Source organism: Prionailurus viverrinus, chromosome D1, assembly GCF_022837055.1.
Source record: "Prionailurus viverrinus isolate Anna chromosome D1, UM_Priviv_1.0, whole genome shotgun sequence".
Lineage (NCBI taxonomy): Eukaryota > Metazoa > Chordata > Mammalia > Carnivora > Felidae > Prionailurus > Prionailurus viverrinus.
The window spans coordinates 100,067,427-100,084,195 of record NC_062570.1 but is presented as its reverse complement, the minus strand read 5'-3'; the positions used below and the strand labels follow the sequence as shown (position 1 = coordinate 100,084,195).

General features: G+C 38.7%; 1 protein-coding gene across 1 annotated transcript in view; it reads left to right on the top strand.

The window, feature by feature from the left end:
* Positions 1 to 16,769, top strand: part of NUP160 (nucleoporin 160) — a 51,468-nt gene that overhangs the window by 13,615 nt on the left and 21,084 nt on the right. Inside the window, exons 8-21 of the mRNA XM_047823898.1 lie at positions 1,112 to 1,189; positions 1,446 to 1,543; positions 3,157 to 3,241; positions 4,818 to 4,886; positions 8,312 to 8,395; positions 8,695 to 8,865; positions 9,625 to 9,724; positions 9,996 to 10,161; positions 10,620 to 10,747; positions 10,837 to 10,997; positions 13,827 to 13,960; positions 14,664 to 14,734; positions 15,565 to 15,724; positions 16,327 to 16,396. Coding sequence (XP_047679854.1) covers positions 1,112 to 1,189; positions 1,446 to 1,543; positions 3,157 to 3,241; positions 4,818 to 4,886; positions 8,312 to 8,395; positions 8,695 to 8,865; positions 9,625 to 9,724; positions 9,996 to 10,161; positions 10,620 to 10,747; positions 10,837 to 10,997; positions 13,827 to 13,960; positions 14,664 to 14,734; positions 15,565 to 15,724; positions 16,327 to 16,396 — 1,575 coding nt within the window. The remainder of the gene's footprint in view (positions 1 to 1,111; positions 1,190 to 1,445; positions 1,544 to 3,156; positions 3,242 to 4,817; positions 4,887 to 8,311; positions 8,396 to 8,694; positions 8,866 to 9,624; positions 9,725 to 9,995; positions 10,162 to 10,619; positions 10,748 to 10,836; positions 10,998 to 13,826; positions 13,961 to 14,663; positions 14,735 to 15,564; positions 15,725 to 16,326; positions 16,397 to 16,769) is intronic.

Here is a 16,769-nt window from a genome sequence, read left to right as displayed (position 1 = left end):
TTGACAGATGAATGAATAAACAAAAATGGTATATACATAAAATGGGATATTATTCAGCCTCAAGGAAGGAAATTCTGACACATGCTACAACATGGATAAACCTTGAGGATGTTATGCCAGGTGAAGTCACAAAAAGAAAATACTGTTAATATTCTACTTATATAAAGTGCCTAGAGCAGTCAAGTTCATAGAGACAGAAAGTGGAATGGTGGGTGGAAGGGACTGGAGGGAGAAGGGAGTGTGGAGCTATTTAATGAGTATAGTTTCAGTTTTACAAGATGAGAAAAGATCTGGATATAGGTTGCACAATAATGTGAATGTATTTAATACTACTGAACTGTGCTCTTAAAAATGGCTAAGATGGTAAAAAAAAAAATAAATAAGGGGGGGTTACAATGACAAATGTTATGTGTATTTTACCACACCTTTATAAAAATTGGTTTCTAGGGGCACCTGGGTGGTTCACTCGGTTAAGTATCCAACATCTGATTCCTAATCTTGGCTCAGGTCTTTTTTTTTTTTTTTTAATGTTTATTTTTGAGAGAGAGAGAGAGAGAGAGACAAAGCACGAGCAGGGGAGGGGCAAAGAGACAGGGAGCCACAGAATCTGAAGCAGGCTCCAGACTCTGGGCTCGAACCCATGAACTATGAGATCATGACCTGAGCTAAAGCCAGACACTCAACCTGCTGAGCCACCCAGGTGCCCCTCGGCTCAGGTCTTGATCTCAAGGTTATGAGTTCAAGCCCTGCATGGAGCTCTTGCCATGCAGGGCATGGAGCCTACTTAAAACATTTTTTTAATTGGGGCGTCTGGGTGGCTCAGTCAGTCGAGCATCCGACTTCAGCTCAGGTCATGATCTCACAGTTCGCAAGTTCAAGCCCTGCATCAGGCTCTTTGCTGATGGCTCAGAGCCTGGAGCCTGCTTCGGATTCTGTGTCTCCCTCTTTTTCTGCCACTCCCCCACTTCTGATCTCTGTCTCTCAAAAATAAATAAATGTAAAAAAATTTTTTTAATTAAAAAAATAATTGGTTTCTGAATGCTCATAACTGTTAGAAAAGTAGCATGTTGATTTTTTTCAAGTTATGAATTATTAACTTGTGTTTTAACAGTTCTGCATTTTCCAACTGGTGAGCACTGAGAATAACCGCTATAGTCTAGATCACATTTCGTCCGTTTTCACTTCTCAGGTAGGTTGGATCATCCTTTGCATATCACTCAAGTATAAGAAAGAATTGGCTGACTTAACTGTGTTGTAAAGGGACGGAAATCTTAAAATGAAATATTTACTGATAGATGCAGACCAAATTTCATTTGAGTTTTACCAAGTTCGTGTGGTACTATCTTCTGTTTTTATGCTTTTGACCTCCTATTAATACAAATTTAAGTTGCTGTAAGCTATTCCTCTTTCATATTTTAACCCCTTTCCCCCACATTTCCTCCTAGGAGACACTGATTGACTTTGCCTTAACCTCTACGGATATCTGGGCCCTGTGGCATGATGCTGAGAACCAAACTGTTGTGAGATACATCACCTTTGAGCAGTATGGATCACTTCCTCTGTCGTCTTGCCTCACCCCTAGGGGTTCCATTCTAAGAAAGCAAGAGAGCTTGTTATGTAGAACCGAAGTCAAGTGTTTGCATTTAAAGGATTCAGTCCTGGGTTTGCCTACTGTTAACTATTTTCCAAAATTCCTCCTTTTACATTTTGTGATGTTTCTTACCTTTTGGTTTTAGAACAAAATGAAGGATTCTTAGGGTTGGAATGAGATAAAATACCATATTTCTTGGGAGCAATAGCACCTATCTAAAATACTTCTAATTTGGGAGTTTACTCTGCTTCTGAGCAGACTATTTCCAATACCCACAACTTCCAAAAGATACTGCAGCCCCTTAGGGTTCTCAATTTTCTCATCATAAGAGAAATTGATTGCACAAGTATAGTGCTCTTCAAACTTTTTTGTTTTAAACAGGAAACCCTTTTTTTCAAAAGATAATGAACTCCAATATATAAAACTAGTATTTTGTGAGAATAAAATTATAACACAATTTAATGTTATTGTTGGTTATCTCTAATATTAGATATATTTGGTCTCTAATATTTTAATGTACATAATAGTTTTAAATGTTTTAATAGCTACAAAATACATTTGAAAAAATTTTCTTAATCAGACACTTATATACTCCTGAAACACCCTGTGCAGGATTCCCTGGAATATTGCTTAATGTCTTTGGAACTAAACTAATTGAACTTTAGGGATCCCTCATAATCAGTCCTATACTCTAGACTAGAACTATAGGGATAGTTGCCCCAGATGGTTGAGCCACATCTCAGATAATATGAGCGTACTCCTTATAGATGGCATTCAAACAAAGTGGTGATAAGCAAAGAATCGTATCAGATAAGAGTATGAGTCCACTTGTGAAATTTAGCTGTGACAAAGCCTTACTTTTCCCATCTACAAAATGTGGGTGATACGTCCTTCAGAATTACCATAAGGCTTATAAGAATAATATCCTTAACTGTGCCTAGCATAATATCTAATAATAGTAAATGCAAAATAAAAGTTAGCTATTGTTTGTAGATTTGTGGTTAGAGTGTTCATTTCAGGAAGATGCCTGTTAAAACTGGTAAGAGCAAGGGCACACTTGGCCGGCATAGTGGAGCGTGGGACTCTTGATCTTGGGGTTGTAGGTTCAAGTCCCATGTTAGGTGTAAAGATTACTTTAAAATAACATTCTCTCAAAAATAAACATTAAAAAAAAAAAAATTAAGGGGCTTCTAGGTGGCTCAGTCGGTTGAGCGTCCAGCTTCGGCTCAGGTCATGATCTCACAGTTTGTGAGTTCGAGCCCCATGTCGGGCTCTGTGCTGATGGCTCAGAGCCTGGACCCTGTTTCAGATTCTGTGTCTCCCTCTCTCTCTGCTCCTCCCCCACTCGTGCTCGCTTGCTCTCTCTCTCTCTCTCTCTCTCTCTCTCAAAAATAAACATTAAAATAACATTTAAAAAAAAAAAAAACTGGTAAGAGCACTTCCATAAAGCCAGACTGTTGACAATAAATATTACTTATTTATTTTGAAATCTTCAGTAGATCAACAGCATCAGCTTTTAGTCATCATTTTTATGTAGACTGATGGCCTTTTTTGTTTCCCTATAGTAATGTTGCAGGTCAATGGAATTCAGTTTTTATGCACTCTCTGCCAGAGGAAGAGATCATTATCAGAGATGATCAAGACCCCAGAGTAAGCAACATTAAAGTCTTATGTAAGAGGATGATTTACCCTGATCATTAGTTTGAGAAGAACCAGGTGTATTAGTCCGAATTCTTTCAGCTGCACGTGAAAGAAACCCACCTCAAACTGACTTAAGCTTAAAAGGAAAATATTTGTGCAGCTGAGAAGCGGAGAGTTACCTGGCTTCACCCAAGGCTGGAACAGTGCCACAATGCCTTCAGGGCTTGATTTCTCCTTTGTATTTTGTTTTCCTTCTTGTTGGGTTTATTCTCAGGCAGGCTCCCTGAGCCTATGCATTGTGTGAACTACGCATTCTATGGACCCCAGAGGAGAGGGAGAACCACTGTCCCTGGTCCTGAAGTAGACTCTCACTGGCCTGGCTTGAGCAGTGTGCTGATTTCTGACACTGTCACTCTGATCAGAAAGAATAGAATAATCTGCTTTAGCATGAGAAACATGTCCAACGTGCACCTTGTTCTTGTGGAGGTGGTGAAGTCAGTTGAGTATGGGGAATATGGGTAGAGGAGGAATGGTTCCCCCAGAGGAAGATAAGGATTTGTTAGTAAAAGAAGGGTAATGGATCCTGGGTAGGCATAAACACTAGGTGTCCGCTAGTGTTTATAACCATGTTGGTACATGCATAGAAGCTAGAAATCAAATAAATTCTGGTAACAATATATGCTATGAGGAAAATAACTTTAAAATGCAATTGGGGTGCCTGCGTGGCTCACTGGGTTGAGAGTCCCAACACTTGATCTCAGCCTTGGTCTTGATCTCAGGGTCATGAGTTCAAGCCCCGCATTGGGCTCCACACTGGGCATGAAATCTCTTTTTAAAAAGATGATAATTCCGTAGAGAGCAAAACAGGCCAGTCTCCCTATTTTTCAGAGGTATCCTCAGGTTAAGAAGAAGAGAAAAAGGCATCAGTTGATGCCTTTATGTTAAATGAGATTGAAGATTATGGGCCCTGGGTCACCCCCCAGAACCCCAGGAGAAGGAAGGAAACTTGAGTGAAGATTAGTCAGATTTGCTACTTCCTGGCAAATCTGAATTGTGAAATTTGGGTAAAATATTTGGGCAACTTAAGACTTTCCGTTTTTCTTCTCTCTACTTCATCTTCCAAGTAGTGACAGTTTATTGCATGTTTTGTTTGTTTTTACATGTAATGCCTATTGGTTCCTTTTATATGTGAGACATAAGATGATTACTTTAGGGATGGTGGAGAAACCAGTTTAGCTTAATTGTTCTCTTACCAGTGTGTATCACCAATAAACCTGTGTTCGCCTTTCCATATAAGGTTGGCATTTCACATGCTATGTTTTCCAGTGGAACCCAGTAAAGTACTCCATGAGGAACACGCTGATTTCCTTATAGTATGCCTAGTTGGCTCAAACACGCTGTAGTTTCTTCCTTAATGTGAAAATATAGAACTGCTCTAGTACTTGGTATTGCTCAAATACAGAAGGGCCATGTTTTTATAATGGAAACTCAAGTGTTGGCGCTAATGTGATTAATTCTTCCTTCAAATTTTTCCATATTTTACCTATTTAGGATGATACTAATTTTTGTTTTACTGTTCTAACAGGAGATGTATTTGCAGACTCTATTTACACCAGGACGATTCATAAATGCAGCTTTATGTAAAGCTTTACAGGTCAGCAAGAAAAGATTTAATGTTTATTTAAGACTGTCTCTTGTATAGTCATTGTATAATTAATAATTACTATTAACTTTTGTTTTATATACACAAAACAAACATTTTTGCAGTTACGTATGCATGTGTTTATAAATGTCAGTGTAACTTTTTTTTGTTTTTTCCACTAAATAAGACTCCCAACAGGAAGGTAGAATTGTGGGTACTTTCCCAATGACTACTGAAGCATACTAGTAGTTGAAAGAGAAATGTGTGCTTACACTATTGTAAAAAGATCCCATACTATACTGCATATAATCTCTGTACTTGAAATTTAAAATGTTTTCTTCGTTAGTTTTGATAGTACTGTACATTTACCTTTTTGTTAATACAATGGAGGTCTGACATGTTCAGATTCAAGAAAAATCTGAAAATTGAATCTTCAAAGTCACATGGCTTAAGAGATACTTAATGTTTTATAAAAAGATTCTTTACCTTAAAGTCACTTAGAGGGGCACCTGGGTGGCTCAGTCAGTTAAACATCTGACTCTTCGTTTTCGGCTCAGGTCATGATCTCACAGATTGTGAGTTCGAGCCCTGCATTGGGCTCCAAGCTAACAGTGCTTTGGATTTTCTCCCCCCCTACCCCTCCCCTGCTTGCACACCCTCTCTCTCTCTCTCAAAATAAATAAACTTTAAAAACAAAATTAAAGGGGCGCCTGGGTGGCTCAGTTGGTTCAGCATCTGACTTTGGCTCAGGTCATGATCTCGCTGTCTGGGAGTTCGAGCCCCATGTCAGGCTCTGTGCTGACAGCTCAGAACCTAGAGCCTGCTTTGGATTCTGTGTCTCCCCCTCTCTCTGCCCCTCCCCTGCTCACACTCCATGTGTCTGTCTGTCTCTCTCTGTCTCTCTCTCTCAAAATAATAAATAAACATTAAAAAAATTTTTTTTTAATTAAAAAAAATAAAGTCACTTAGGCTTCCTTAAATTGCCAATTAGTTCGTGGATTTGAAATAGAATCATGGGGCACCTGACTGAGTCAGTAGAGCATGCAACTCTTTATCTCAGGATTGTGAGTTCGAGCCCCATATTGGGTGTGGAAATTACTTAAAAACAAAATCTTGGGGTGCCTGGGTGGCTCAGTAGGTTAAGTGTCCAATTCTTGGTTTTGGCTCAAGTCATGATCTCGTGGTTCATGGGATCGAGCCCCGAGTTGGGCTATGTGCTGACAGCAAGGAACCTGCTTGGGATTCTTTCCCTCCCTCTCTGTCCCTTGGTGCCCACACATGCGCATTCTTTCTCTCTCTCTCAAAAATAAATAGGGGTTCCTAAGTGGCTCAGTCAGTTAAGCACCTGACTTTGGCTTAGGCCATGAATTTGGGTTCATGAATTTGGGCCCCACCTCGGGCTCTCCAATGTCAGCGCAGAGCCCAGTTCAGATCCTCTGTCTCCCCCTCTCTCCCTCCCTCCCTACCTCCCTCCCTCTCTCTCTCTCTCTCTCTCTCTCTCTCTCTCTCTCTGCCCCTCCCCAGCTCATGTGCTCTCTGTCTCAAAAATAAACATTTAAGGAAACTTTTAAAAATAAATTAATTAAATATGATAATCACTCATAGACTTGAAAGACCCCTTAGAATCTCCTAACCTGACACTCCACACAAAGAAACACCTTCTGAGGCTTTTAACAGCTTTTCAGCTTCTAATTGTCTCTGCCTCCAGTGACAAGTTTCTCACTGGCTCTTGTGGAGTTCTTGTTCCTGAGCTGTATAATTTAAAAGTTCTTCCCATTTGGATCAAATTTAGTCCCCATGCTTTTGGTGAATTCTTTCTTTTGGAACTTCATAGAACATGTCTCTCTTCTAGAAAGCAACTTTTCAAATATTTCAAGAATCTTTCCGTACTTGTCCTCCTCCAAGTACACACAGTGCCTTAACTTTCTCTCAGGTGATACCATTTATAGACCCTTGACCTTTCTGTTACATTCTTAAATATCTGGCTATTACATGTTTTCTGTTTTCTCTCTGATAGAACTTCAGTGTGACATGATCACTCTCTCCAAGATGGTTCGTTTGTTTGTTTGTTTAAGTTTATCGGTTTATTGGGGCACCAGGGTGGCTCAGTCGGTCAAGTGTCGACTTCGGCTCAGGTCGTGATCTTATAGTTCGTGAGTTCTAGCTCCACTTCGGGCTCACTGCTCTCTGCACAGAGCCTGCTTCGGATCTGCTCTTTCCCGCACTCTCACAAAAATGAATAAACATTTAAAAATAATGATAAAGTTTATTTAGAGAGAGAGCACTCCAGCAGAGGAGGGGCAGAGAGAGAATCCCAAGCAGGCTCCATGCTGTCAGCACAGAGTCCAACATAGGGCTGGAACTCACAAACCATGAAATCATGACTTGAGCCGAAGTCAACAAACGCTTAACTGACTGAGCCATCCAGGTGCCCCCAAGGTGTTTTTTCTTTTCCTCTCATCAGCCTTCTTCCTTGTTAACAACAATTAAATGGGTATTTCTTATGATATTTCTTGCACACGGAGATATTAAACAATCACTAAAGACATTTATTAAATGCTTTCCTTTAGGAGAGTCATTCGTAGTAGAGTGGCCAGCCACATGACTACTCTGGCTTGCTTTTATAACAGTCTCAGGGAGTATGTGTTTAACATCATTTTATAACTTCCCTCCAGCTAAGCAATGGCCTTTCCAGGGCTTTTTGGTTTTTTTAGTAATCCAAATGTATCCTGTTATAATTCTGTCAGATTCATGGATATCTATAGTTCGTTCTGGTCTATAGAAATGATTTCAGGGCGCCTGGGTGGCGCAGTCGGTTAAGCGTCCGACTTCAGCCAGGTCACGATCTCGCGGTCCGTGAGTTCGAGCCCCGCGTCGGGCTCTGGGCTGATGGCTCAGAGCCTGGAGCCTGTTTCCAATTCTGTGTCTCCCTCTCTCTCTGCCCCTCCCGCGTTCATGCTCTGTCTCTCTCTGTCCCAAAAATAAATAAACATTGAAAAAAAAAAAAATGATTTCAGAGGTGCCTGGGTGGCTCAGTTGGTTAAGCATCTGACTTCAGCTCAGGTCATGATCTCATAGTTCGTGGGTTCGAGCCCCACATTGGGCTCTGTGCTGACACCTCAGAGCCTAGAGCCTACTTTGGACTCTTTGTCTCCCTCTCTCTCTCTCTGCCCCTATCCCCTCATGCTCTATCTCTCTCTGTCTCTCAAAAATAAATAAATACTCTTCAAATAATTTTTTAAAAAGAAATGATTTTAAACTTGCTATGATTTTACTTACAGAAATTATTTGCACAGCATTAGAAGTAGATGGGTATTTTAGGCATATTCAGTTTCTATTGTATAGTTACGTATTGCCTCCGTGCCTTCTAAACTGAAGTTTTTTTCATTCAGTTTTGGATGATATATAATACTCTAAAATGTCTCTCTTAATTTTAGATTTTCTGTCGAGGAACTGAGAGGAATTTTGATCTTTCCTGGAGTGAACTGAAGAAAGAAGTCACTTTAGCTGTTGAAAGTGAGGTGAGGTTTGGGTAGAGAACAAATGATAATTTCTTGATATAGGGTAGATAGGTACTGGGGAATTGTTCAAATAGTTCACTGCACCTTGTTAGTAGGAAGTGTAAATATTTAAACCTTTTAATTAGAGAATTATATATATATATATATATATATATATATATATATAATCTATGGCATGTAAGGCCTAAGGGATATTCATTTGGTTATAATTTAGTAAAATGATATTAGGCAGTTAGGTTTTGGAGGAGAAAGATCCCAAATGGTATTAACAGTTTCTTTTTTGTCTTCTTCTTTGCCAGCTCCAAGGAAGTGTAACAGAGTATGAATTTTCCCAGGAGGAATTTCGAAATTTACAACAGGAATTCTGGTGCAAGTTCTATGCCTGTTGTCTTCAGTACCAAGAAGCCCTCTCTCATCCTCTTGCCCTGCATTTGAATCCACACACAAACATGGTGTGCCTACTGAAAAAAGTAAGGGAGCTAAAGCTAATCCTTAATCGTCTAATCCTTTAGACGATTCAGTGGATCTTTCAGAATATCAGTCTGTTGTATGTTGTAGTTAGCTTTTTAGGACTTTGTATTTTTTTTCTTAGAATTCTAGTTCATTTCTATTTAGATAGTCTCCTGCGTTATTTATAATTTTCTTGCATTTTATTTTCTTTATCTTATTATATATTGATTTCACATTTAAAGAGCTACAGGAATAGCACAAAGAACTTTTGTATACCCTTCTTCCAGATTCATCGTTTGTTAACTGCCATTTGCTTTTCTTCCTTCTATACGTTTTTTTCTTCCTGGGCCACTTGGGAGTTAGTTGCAGACATTATGCCTCTTTGTCCTTAAATATTTTACCACGTATCTTAAGAACAGAGTATCCTTACGTAACCACAGCACAATTTAAAGATCAGGTAACTCATATTGATATGGTATCATACAGTTACATTCTGATTCTACCAGTTGTGCCCATAATTTTTCCTCTTGATTAGGGTCTGATCCAAGATCTTGGATATATTTGGTTGTCATGTTCATTTAGCTTAATCTAGGGCTTTTGTCACCCTTTCTTAGTCTTTCATGACCTTGATATTTTTTGAAGACCATACCTGTTTTATAAAGTGTCCCTCAGCCTGGATTTGTCTGGTATTTTCTGCTGATAAGAATCTGGTCTCAATTTTTTTTACACCTATAAACATTAATTGAAAAAAAGTATAACTGGAAGATTTATATTTCCAGGGGTACCTGTCTTTCCTTGTGCCTTCCTCCTTAGTGGATCATTTGTATCTCCATCCTGATGACGACCTTTTGGCCGAGGATGAGGCAGCCATATCTGATGGTAATAATAATTACTGTGTCCATATTTAGCCCCTTCCTACATGAACCCTGTGCTTTGTTTCAGCTGGATGCAAAAAACATTGATTGCCACTATGACCTCTCCTGGTCAGTTTAGCACAATATAGATGCTATAAGGAAAACTGAAGAGACCTAAGCATCTCTAAGACTTCAGATAGATTCTTGGCATTTAATTATTAATATTTTATTTTAGTATAATGTTAATCAGTAGCTCTTCATTGGCTTGAGTCATGAATATTAACTTTCTCTTACAGATGTGGAAGTTGCTCGGGACGTCATGTGTCTTATAAAATGCCTTCGGCTGATTGGAGAGTCAGTAACTATGGACATGTCAGTAATGATGGAAATGAGTTGTTACAACCTACAGTCTCCAGAAAAGGCTGCAGAACAGATTCTGGAAGATTTGATCACTATTGATGTGTAAGGAGAATTTAGGGTAAAGTGCATTTCCTAATGAAAATTCAGCAATTTTTAGTGCCAGTGTCAGGTTTTTAATATACATTCAAGTACGGACAATAGTGGCTTATGGATAAAGTGAGCTGTCATGGTTCTAAATAGGTGTTTCCCCTTTTAAGCAAAATCTAACATATGAATTCAGATCTGGAAGCTAACTCATAAGTTATGGTCAGTTAAACTACTAACTAAGCTATGAATTCTAAAACAGAAAAGTATTTTCTCACATTCATTTTCTGTCATTTCTGAAAAAATGAGGAAAAATTCTCTATATGAAGTAAAGGTATCTTATATGCCAGAGTGATTATCTCCATTTCTTTATTGTGTAGCTGGTCTTCCCATTTCGTAGAGCATTTAGTTTACGGAACATAAACAGTCTGCGTTACCTATTCTCAGTAGTAATGGTTTTCTGATTGGCCTTCTAGAGAAAATGTGATGGAGGATATTTGCAGTAAGCTACAAGAGATCAAGAACCCAGTCCATGCCATTGGGCTACTTCTACGGGAGATGGATTACGAGACAGAAGTAGAAATGGAAAAGGGGTTCAATCCAGGTAAATGACAAAAAGCAAACATGTCTCTGATTTAGAGAAAGCAATTTAACTTCTTCTAACTTTTCCTTTTTTTTTTCTCTTAATCATAGCTCAGCCTTTGAATATTCGGATGAATCTTTCCCAGCTATATGGTGGCAGCACAGCAGGATATATTGTGTGCAGAGGTGTGTGCAAAATTGCCAGCACTCGCTTCCTCATCTGCCGAGACCTTTTGATCTTACAGCACCTATTATTGAGGCTGGGTGATGCGGTAAGTATGGCTTGAAGGAAAACTTGTAAAATCTACTCACACAGAGCAGAATGTCAGCCCTATGAGCACAGACTTTTGTCTTTGTCCACTGCTCTGTCACCTATGTTTGACCTGTAGTAGGTGCTCTATAAATATTCGTTGAATTAAGAATGACTAAACAGTATAATCTAAAATTACAAATTAAGAACGTATATGAAGTGGGGCGCCAGGATGGTTCAGTCAGAAGAGCCTGTGACTCTTGACCTCGGGGTCATCAGTTCGAGTCCATCCCATTTGGGGTATAGAGATTACCTTTAAATAAATAAGTAAATACATACATACATACATACATACATACATACATACATAAACAAACAAACTTTTTTTTAAAAAGTACATAAAGGGGCGCCTGGGTGGCTCAGTCAGTTAAGCGTCCAACTTCGGCTCAGGTCGTGATCTCACGGTTCATGGGTTCGAGCCTCGCATCAGGCTCCGTGCTGACAGCTCAGAGCCTGGAGCCTGCTTCGGATTCTGTGTCTCCCTCTCTCTCTGACCCTCCCCTGCTCATGCTCTGTCTCTCTCTGTCTCAAAAATAAATAAACGTTAAAAATTTTTTTAAGTACATAAAGCAGATTATTCTATAATTAACCTTTGTGTATATAACAGTGGGGAAATTTCCCCAGATGGCTTTCCCCAAATTTAATATTGTTACTAACTACTGTGCATGTGGTAGCAAGGTACCATTTAGTGTAGAGAAAAGAGGAAAAAGAAGAAAAAGAATTCTCTTTCTGCAGTACAGAATTTAGCCTAAGCACGTTTTTGAGATGGCAGTGTCTTTGGGGTCCTCCCAACTCTATTCTGTGCTTCCTTTTCCATCCTAGTCTTCTTAGGCCACCAGACTCTTGTCTGATAGTCCTTGTCTCTCACCCTACTGAAAGTTCCATGTTTGGAGATTGCCTTTCCACCCTCATGCAAAAGTCCCACTTGTCTCTCAGGTGGTCATCTCACACGAACCTGACCTGCGGAAGCAGTCTAGTTATCTCATGTTAATATGTAAATAACTGAAACGTGTTTGGGGCTCTCAGAACTAGTCATACTTTTTTTTTTTTAATGTTGTTTTATTTATTTTGAGAGAGAGCACAAGTGAGGGAGGGGCAGAGAGAGGGGGAGAGAGAGAATCCCAAGCAGGCTCCGCGCTGTCAGCATGGAGCCCAACTCAGAGCTCAGTCTCACAAACTGTGAGATCATGACCTGAGCCAAAACCAAGAGTTGGACACTTAATCAACTGAGCCACCCCGGCGCCCCTGTTTGTACTTTTTAAGCCAGAATTTTTTTTTTTTTTAATTTTTTTTTTTTCAACGTTTATTTATTTTTGGGACAGAGAGAGACAGAGCATGAACGGGGGAGGGGCAGAGAGAGAGGGAGACACAGAATCGGAAACAGGCTCCAGGCTCTGAGCCATCAGCCCAGAGCCTGACGTGGGGCTCGAACTCCCGGACCGCGAGATCGTGACCTGGCTGAAGTCGGACGCTCAACCGACTGCGCCACCCAGGCGCCCCTTAAGCCAGAATTTATTAGCCCAAATATATTGATAATGGTAGAATTTCGGGTAAAAATAAGGAAAAACATTTAGGAAGATGATTTGTTTAAGCCACCAAAGAGAAACAGGAACCTTTCCTGAGAGGCCATTACTTAAGGCAGCCATTATTAAGTTCTCAATCTTTGTAGAATCTTCCATTTCTTCATGGTTTTCAGTGGGGTTTTTTGTTTGTTTAATTATAACCATTATTTTTTTCTAAATACAGAAGTAATGGATGTTCTTTATAGAACCTTTATATGTAAGCCTCTCTGTAAACAAAAAGAAATTAAAATTCATCTGTAATTGACCCAGCTGATAACCGCTGTTTACTTACATTTTAGTGTATATCCTTTTTTCTCCTATGCAAATGTTTTGTTTCCATTATTTCTAGAATTAGAATATGCTACATGGTATTTTTGGAATCTAATTGTTTTCTACTTTACACACCTCATCTGCATTTTCACATGTCATTAAGTATTCTTCTACAAAATTATTTTTTTAAAGTTCCCTACACAGTTTTAATTTATTCAGCCATTCCCATCTGTGGCCTGCCAGGTTGTTGCCAGTTTTTCCCTCCTACCTAAATACTTTTGTATACCTCTGACTATATCTCTAAGATAAATTCTCAGAACTAGAATTGATTGGTCACACACTACGCCCCTTCCTTTTTTTTTAATTTATTTATATTAAGAGAGGGCACGAGAGAAAGGGAACAGAGGGGCATAGAGAAAGGGAGAGAGAGAATCCCAAGCAGGCTCCACACTGCACATCCATGCAGAGCCTGATGAGGAGCTCAATCTCACAAACCGTGAGATCATGACCTAAGCCAAAATCAAGAGTTGTACCCTTTTAACCACTGACCGAGTCACCCAGGCACCCCAGGCTATGCACATTTTTAAGGCTTTGGGTGGTTTTACCAAATTTTCCTCTAATGTTCATAACTGTCTTTACCCAAGGCTAATAGCATAAAGAAAGGCTAGATATCCCCGTTCCTGTTCTTGAATTCTGAACCCACACATTCAATGAAAGTTACACTTTTGTTGTTTTCTCTTTCACTATCAGCATTTTTGCACTATTAAATATTTGGGTAGCTATTTTTGCTACGCTAAAATTTAATGAGTGTGTTGCCTTTATTTATGTACATATGTTGCTTTTTTTTTGTATGCCCTTTGTAACTGTGTTTTGTTATTTATTTTACCTCCACCTGACCCTTAAGAGTTATCATCACTAATCACTGTGTCCCCTCTCACCCACCCACCCATCATGTATAGGCGATCTTGGGAGCTGATCAGCTCTTTCAAGCCCAGCAAGACCTACTACACCGAACCTCTCCTCTCCTCTTATGTTATTATCTCATTAAGTGGGGAAGTCAGTGCTTAGCAACTGATGTTCCAGTTGACACACTGTGAGTTTCATTATTCTAATTATTTTTAAAATAAATTGCAAGTTTGATTAGTTTTTTCATCATTTTCAAAAAATTGTAAACATAATGCAGTAACATGATTTGCCTTTAAAATTCAGAGAGCTTTAGATGCTTCATTTTCTAAAGGTTGAAGACAACTTATAAGAATCAAAATACCAAGTATGTATTTATTATACGTGTGGCATTTTGAAAAGAAAAAATGTTTATTCTGAAGTGGAAGTGGAAAATATATGTCATTTCTAAAATTTGTCTTAAAAACTGTCGAGATAGGTGACTTTTCACAAACACCCACTTTTTTAATGCTTATTTAAAATTGAAGTATAGTTGACACACAATGTTACATTAGTTTGGGGTGTACAGTTATTACATGTGTGTGTGTGTTTAACGTAAAGATAAATCCTACTGAGGGCAAAATAGTTAGATGAGGTCGCAGGGAAAGTCGGACCACACACAAAAACATACCAGTTATTAAAGGTAGGCGGAGCTTCCTTAATAACCAAAATAAAAAGGGAAATCTATTACTTACTAGATTTACATTTTCAATATAAGATAAACCATCCTGTTTGGCAGTGTTCTTTCAGTAGAACTTTTATGTGCAACTTACTAATCAAATTGACAGTGTTCCTGGTAGGAGAGCTTGTTGAAGCAATGTTTTTGTAGAACTACTGTCTCTTTGTTCTCACAGGGAGTCCAACCTCCAACACTTGTCAGTACTGGAACTAACAGACTCTGGTGCTGTAACGGGAAATAAGTTTGGTAAGGACTAGTCTGTGCATGCGTTTGATTTTAAATTGGGCTTTTATTGCATATTCATTAAAGTCATTTGCCACCTTTGCTGCAGAAAGATTAGGTAAGCTCTGCTTTCATTTGGGGAGGTTAATAAGCTGGCTGTGACAGGGAGTCCATGAAACCCCATGAAGCCCAAATCAGGCATAAATTAAGGGTGTTGCGCATATGAAAATATGTACGTGTGTATTGCTGCTTTTCCGTTGTTTATTAATGCTCCAGTGATTAATTCAACAAAATTATTACTAAGTTCATGGTAGCTTTCATAATCTTGTCTTAATAAAAATTCAAGAGGCGTCATCTCTCATGCTTAAGAACCATTCTGGAGAATTTGTTTTATATTATTTTGGTAAAAAACTTGGAATCTTGGGGCACCTGGCTGGTTTAGTCAGTAGAGCATGTGACTCTTGATCTCAGGATTGTGAGTTCGAGCCCCATGTTGGGTGTAGAGATTATAAATAAATAAACTTTAAAAAACAAAAACAAAAACGTGGAATCTTGAGACCATATTTAATGTAAACACTTCCTGAGGAAGATGCTTAGCTGTAGTGAGGTCAGTGAAAAAAAGAAATGAGTGCACTGTTGATTTAAGTGACTTTTTTTTTGCATTTGTATAGTACTGCACACTTTACAAACTGCTTTTATTTATATTGCCATTAATGACACCCATGGTACATTTCATGTTTTGAAATAATAAATGTTCTTTATTACAGATATAACATGAATTTGTAGACTATCTTAATTGAAAATTGATATTACTGTCATAAATTGGTGATTGTCATAATTTTTTTCTTTTCAAGTATCTAGCCCTCAGACAATTGTGGAATTATTCTTCCAAGAAGTTGCAAGAAAACACATCATAGCCCATCTCTTCTCTCAACCAAAGGCACCTCTGAGCCAAACTGGGTTGAATTGGCCTGAGATGATTACTGCAGTTACCAATTATTTATTGCAGCTTCTGTATCCTTTTATTTAAAAGCCAGTTAGAAGGTTTTTTCTGTCTAAATAGTCGAAGACTCTTCTATTCTCCCTGTATAATGAAGTTTTTTAATGAGGTTGAGTGCTATTCCCCCAACAAGAAATAATAATATTTACTATCAGATGTCCTAGTTTTTATTTTCCTCAGGAGTTAGCCAGATTTTATTGGTACACAAATATGTAATACTTACATCTCTTTTACAACATTATACGTGTATCAGGTATTTATTGAATGGCTCTGTACGTCAGGCACTATGTGGTAGATGCTGGGTGTCCCACGGGCATCAAGAGTATGTGCAATATGCCAGAGTTAGAAGTGATCGTCCAGGGATGAAATACGTGCTTTAACCCCTAGTTAACTGAGGTCTGAGTTAAGTAACTAGGCTTTTAGTGTATAGCCTTTAAACTATATTTGTCTTATATTAAGGTTATATAGTTATGTGGAAAGAACATGTGCTCTAACCCCTTCGCTTTACCTTCTTTTTTAAAAATTAAGTCATTACATGGTGTTTGATGCCCAATATGTATATGATTTAAAGTTTTGCCAAAAAAAAAAAAAAAAAATCTCCTTATCCAGTGACTAGATGGCCTAGCAATCCTGGTTGTCTCTTTATGGAATGTTTGATGGCCAATTGTCAGTATGTACAGTTGCAGGTGAGTACTGTTGAATACTTCTGGTTTTGTTTTGGTTTTTGTTTTAGTCTTTATTTTTGAGAGAGATAGAGACAGAGTGCAAGTGAGGGAGGAACAGAGAGAGAGAGAAGGAGACACAGAATCCAAAACAGGCTCCAGGCTTAGCTGTCAGCACAGAGCCTGACACGGAGCTAAACTTATGAACCATGAGTTCATGACCTCGGCTGAAGTTGGATGCTTAACCTCCTGAACCCAGGTGCCCCAAATATTTCTGGTTTAGTCGTTCTTTTAAAGAATGGGATTTCTGGAATTTTAAATGTTACCTGCATTTTAATTGGCTGATAAAAAGAGCCACAATAATTTAAACTTGACTTCACCAAAACATACTCCAGAA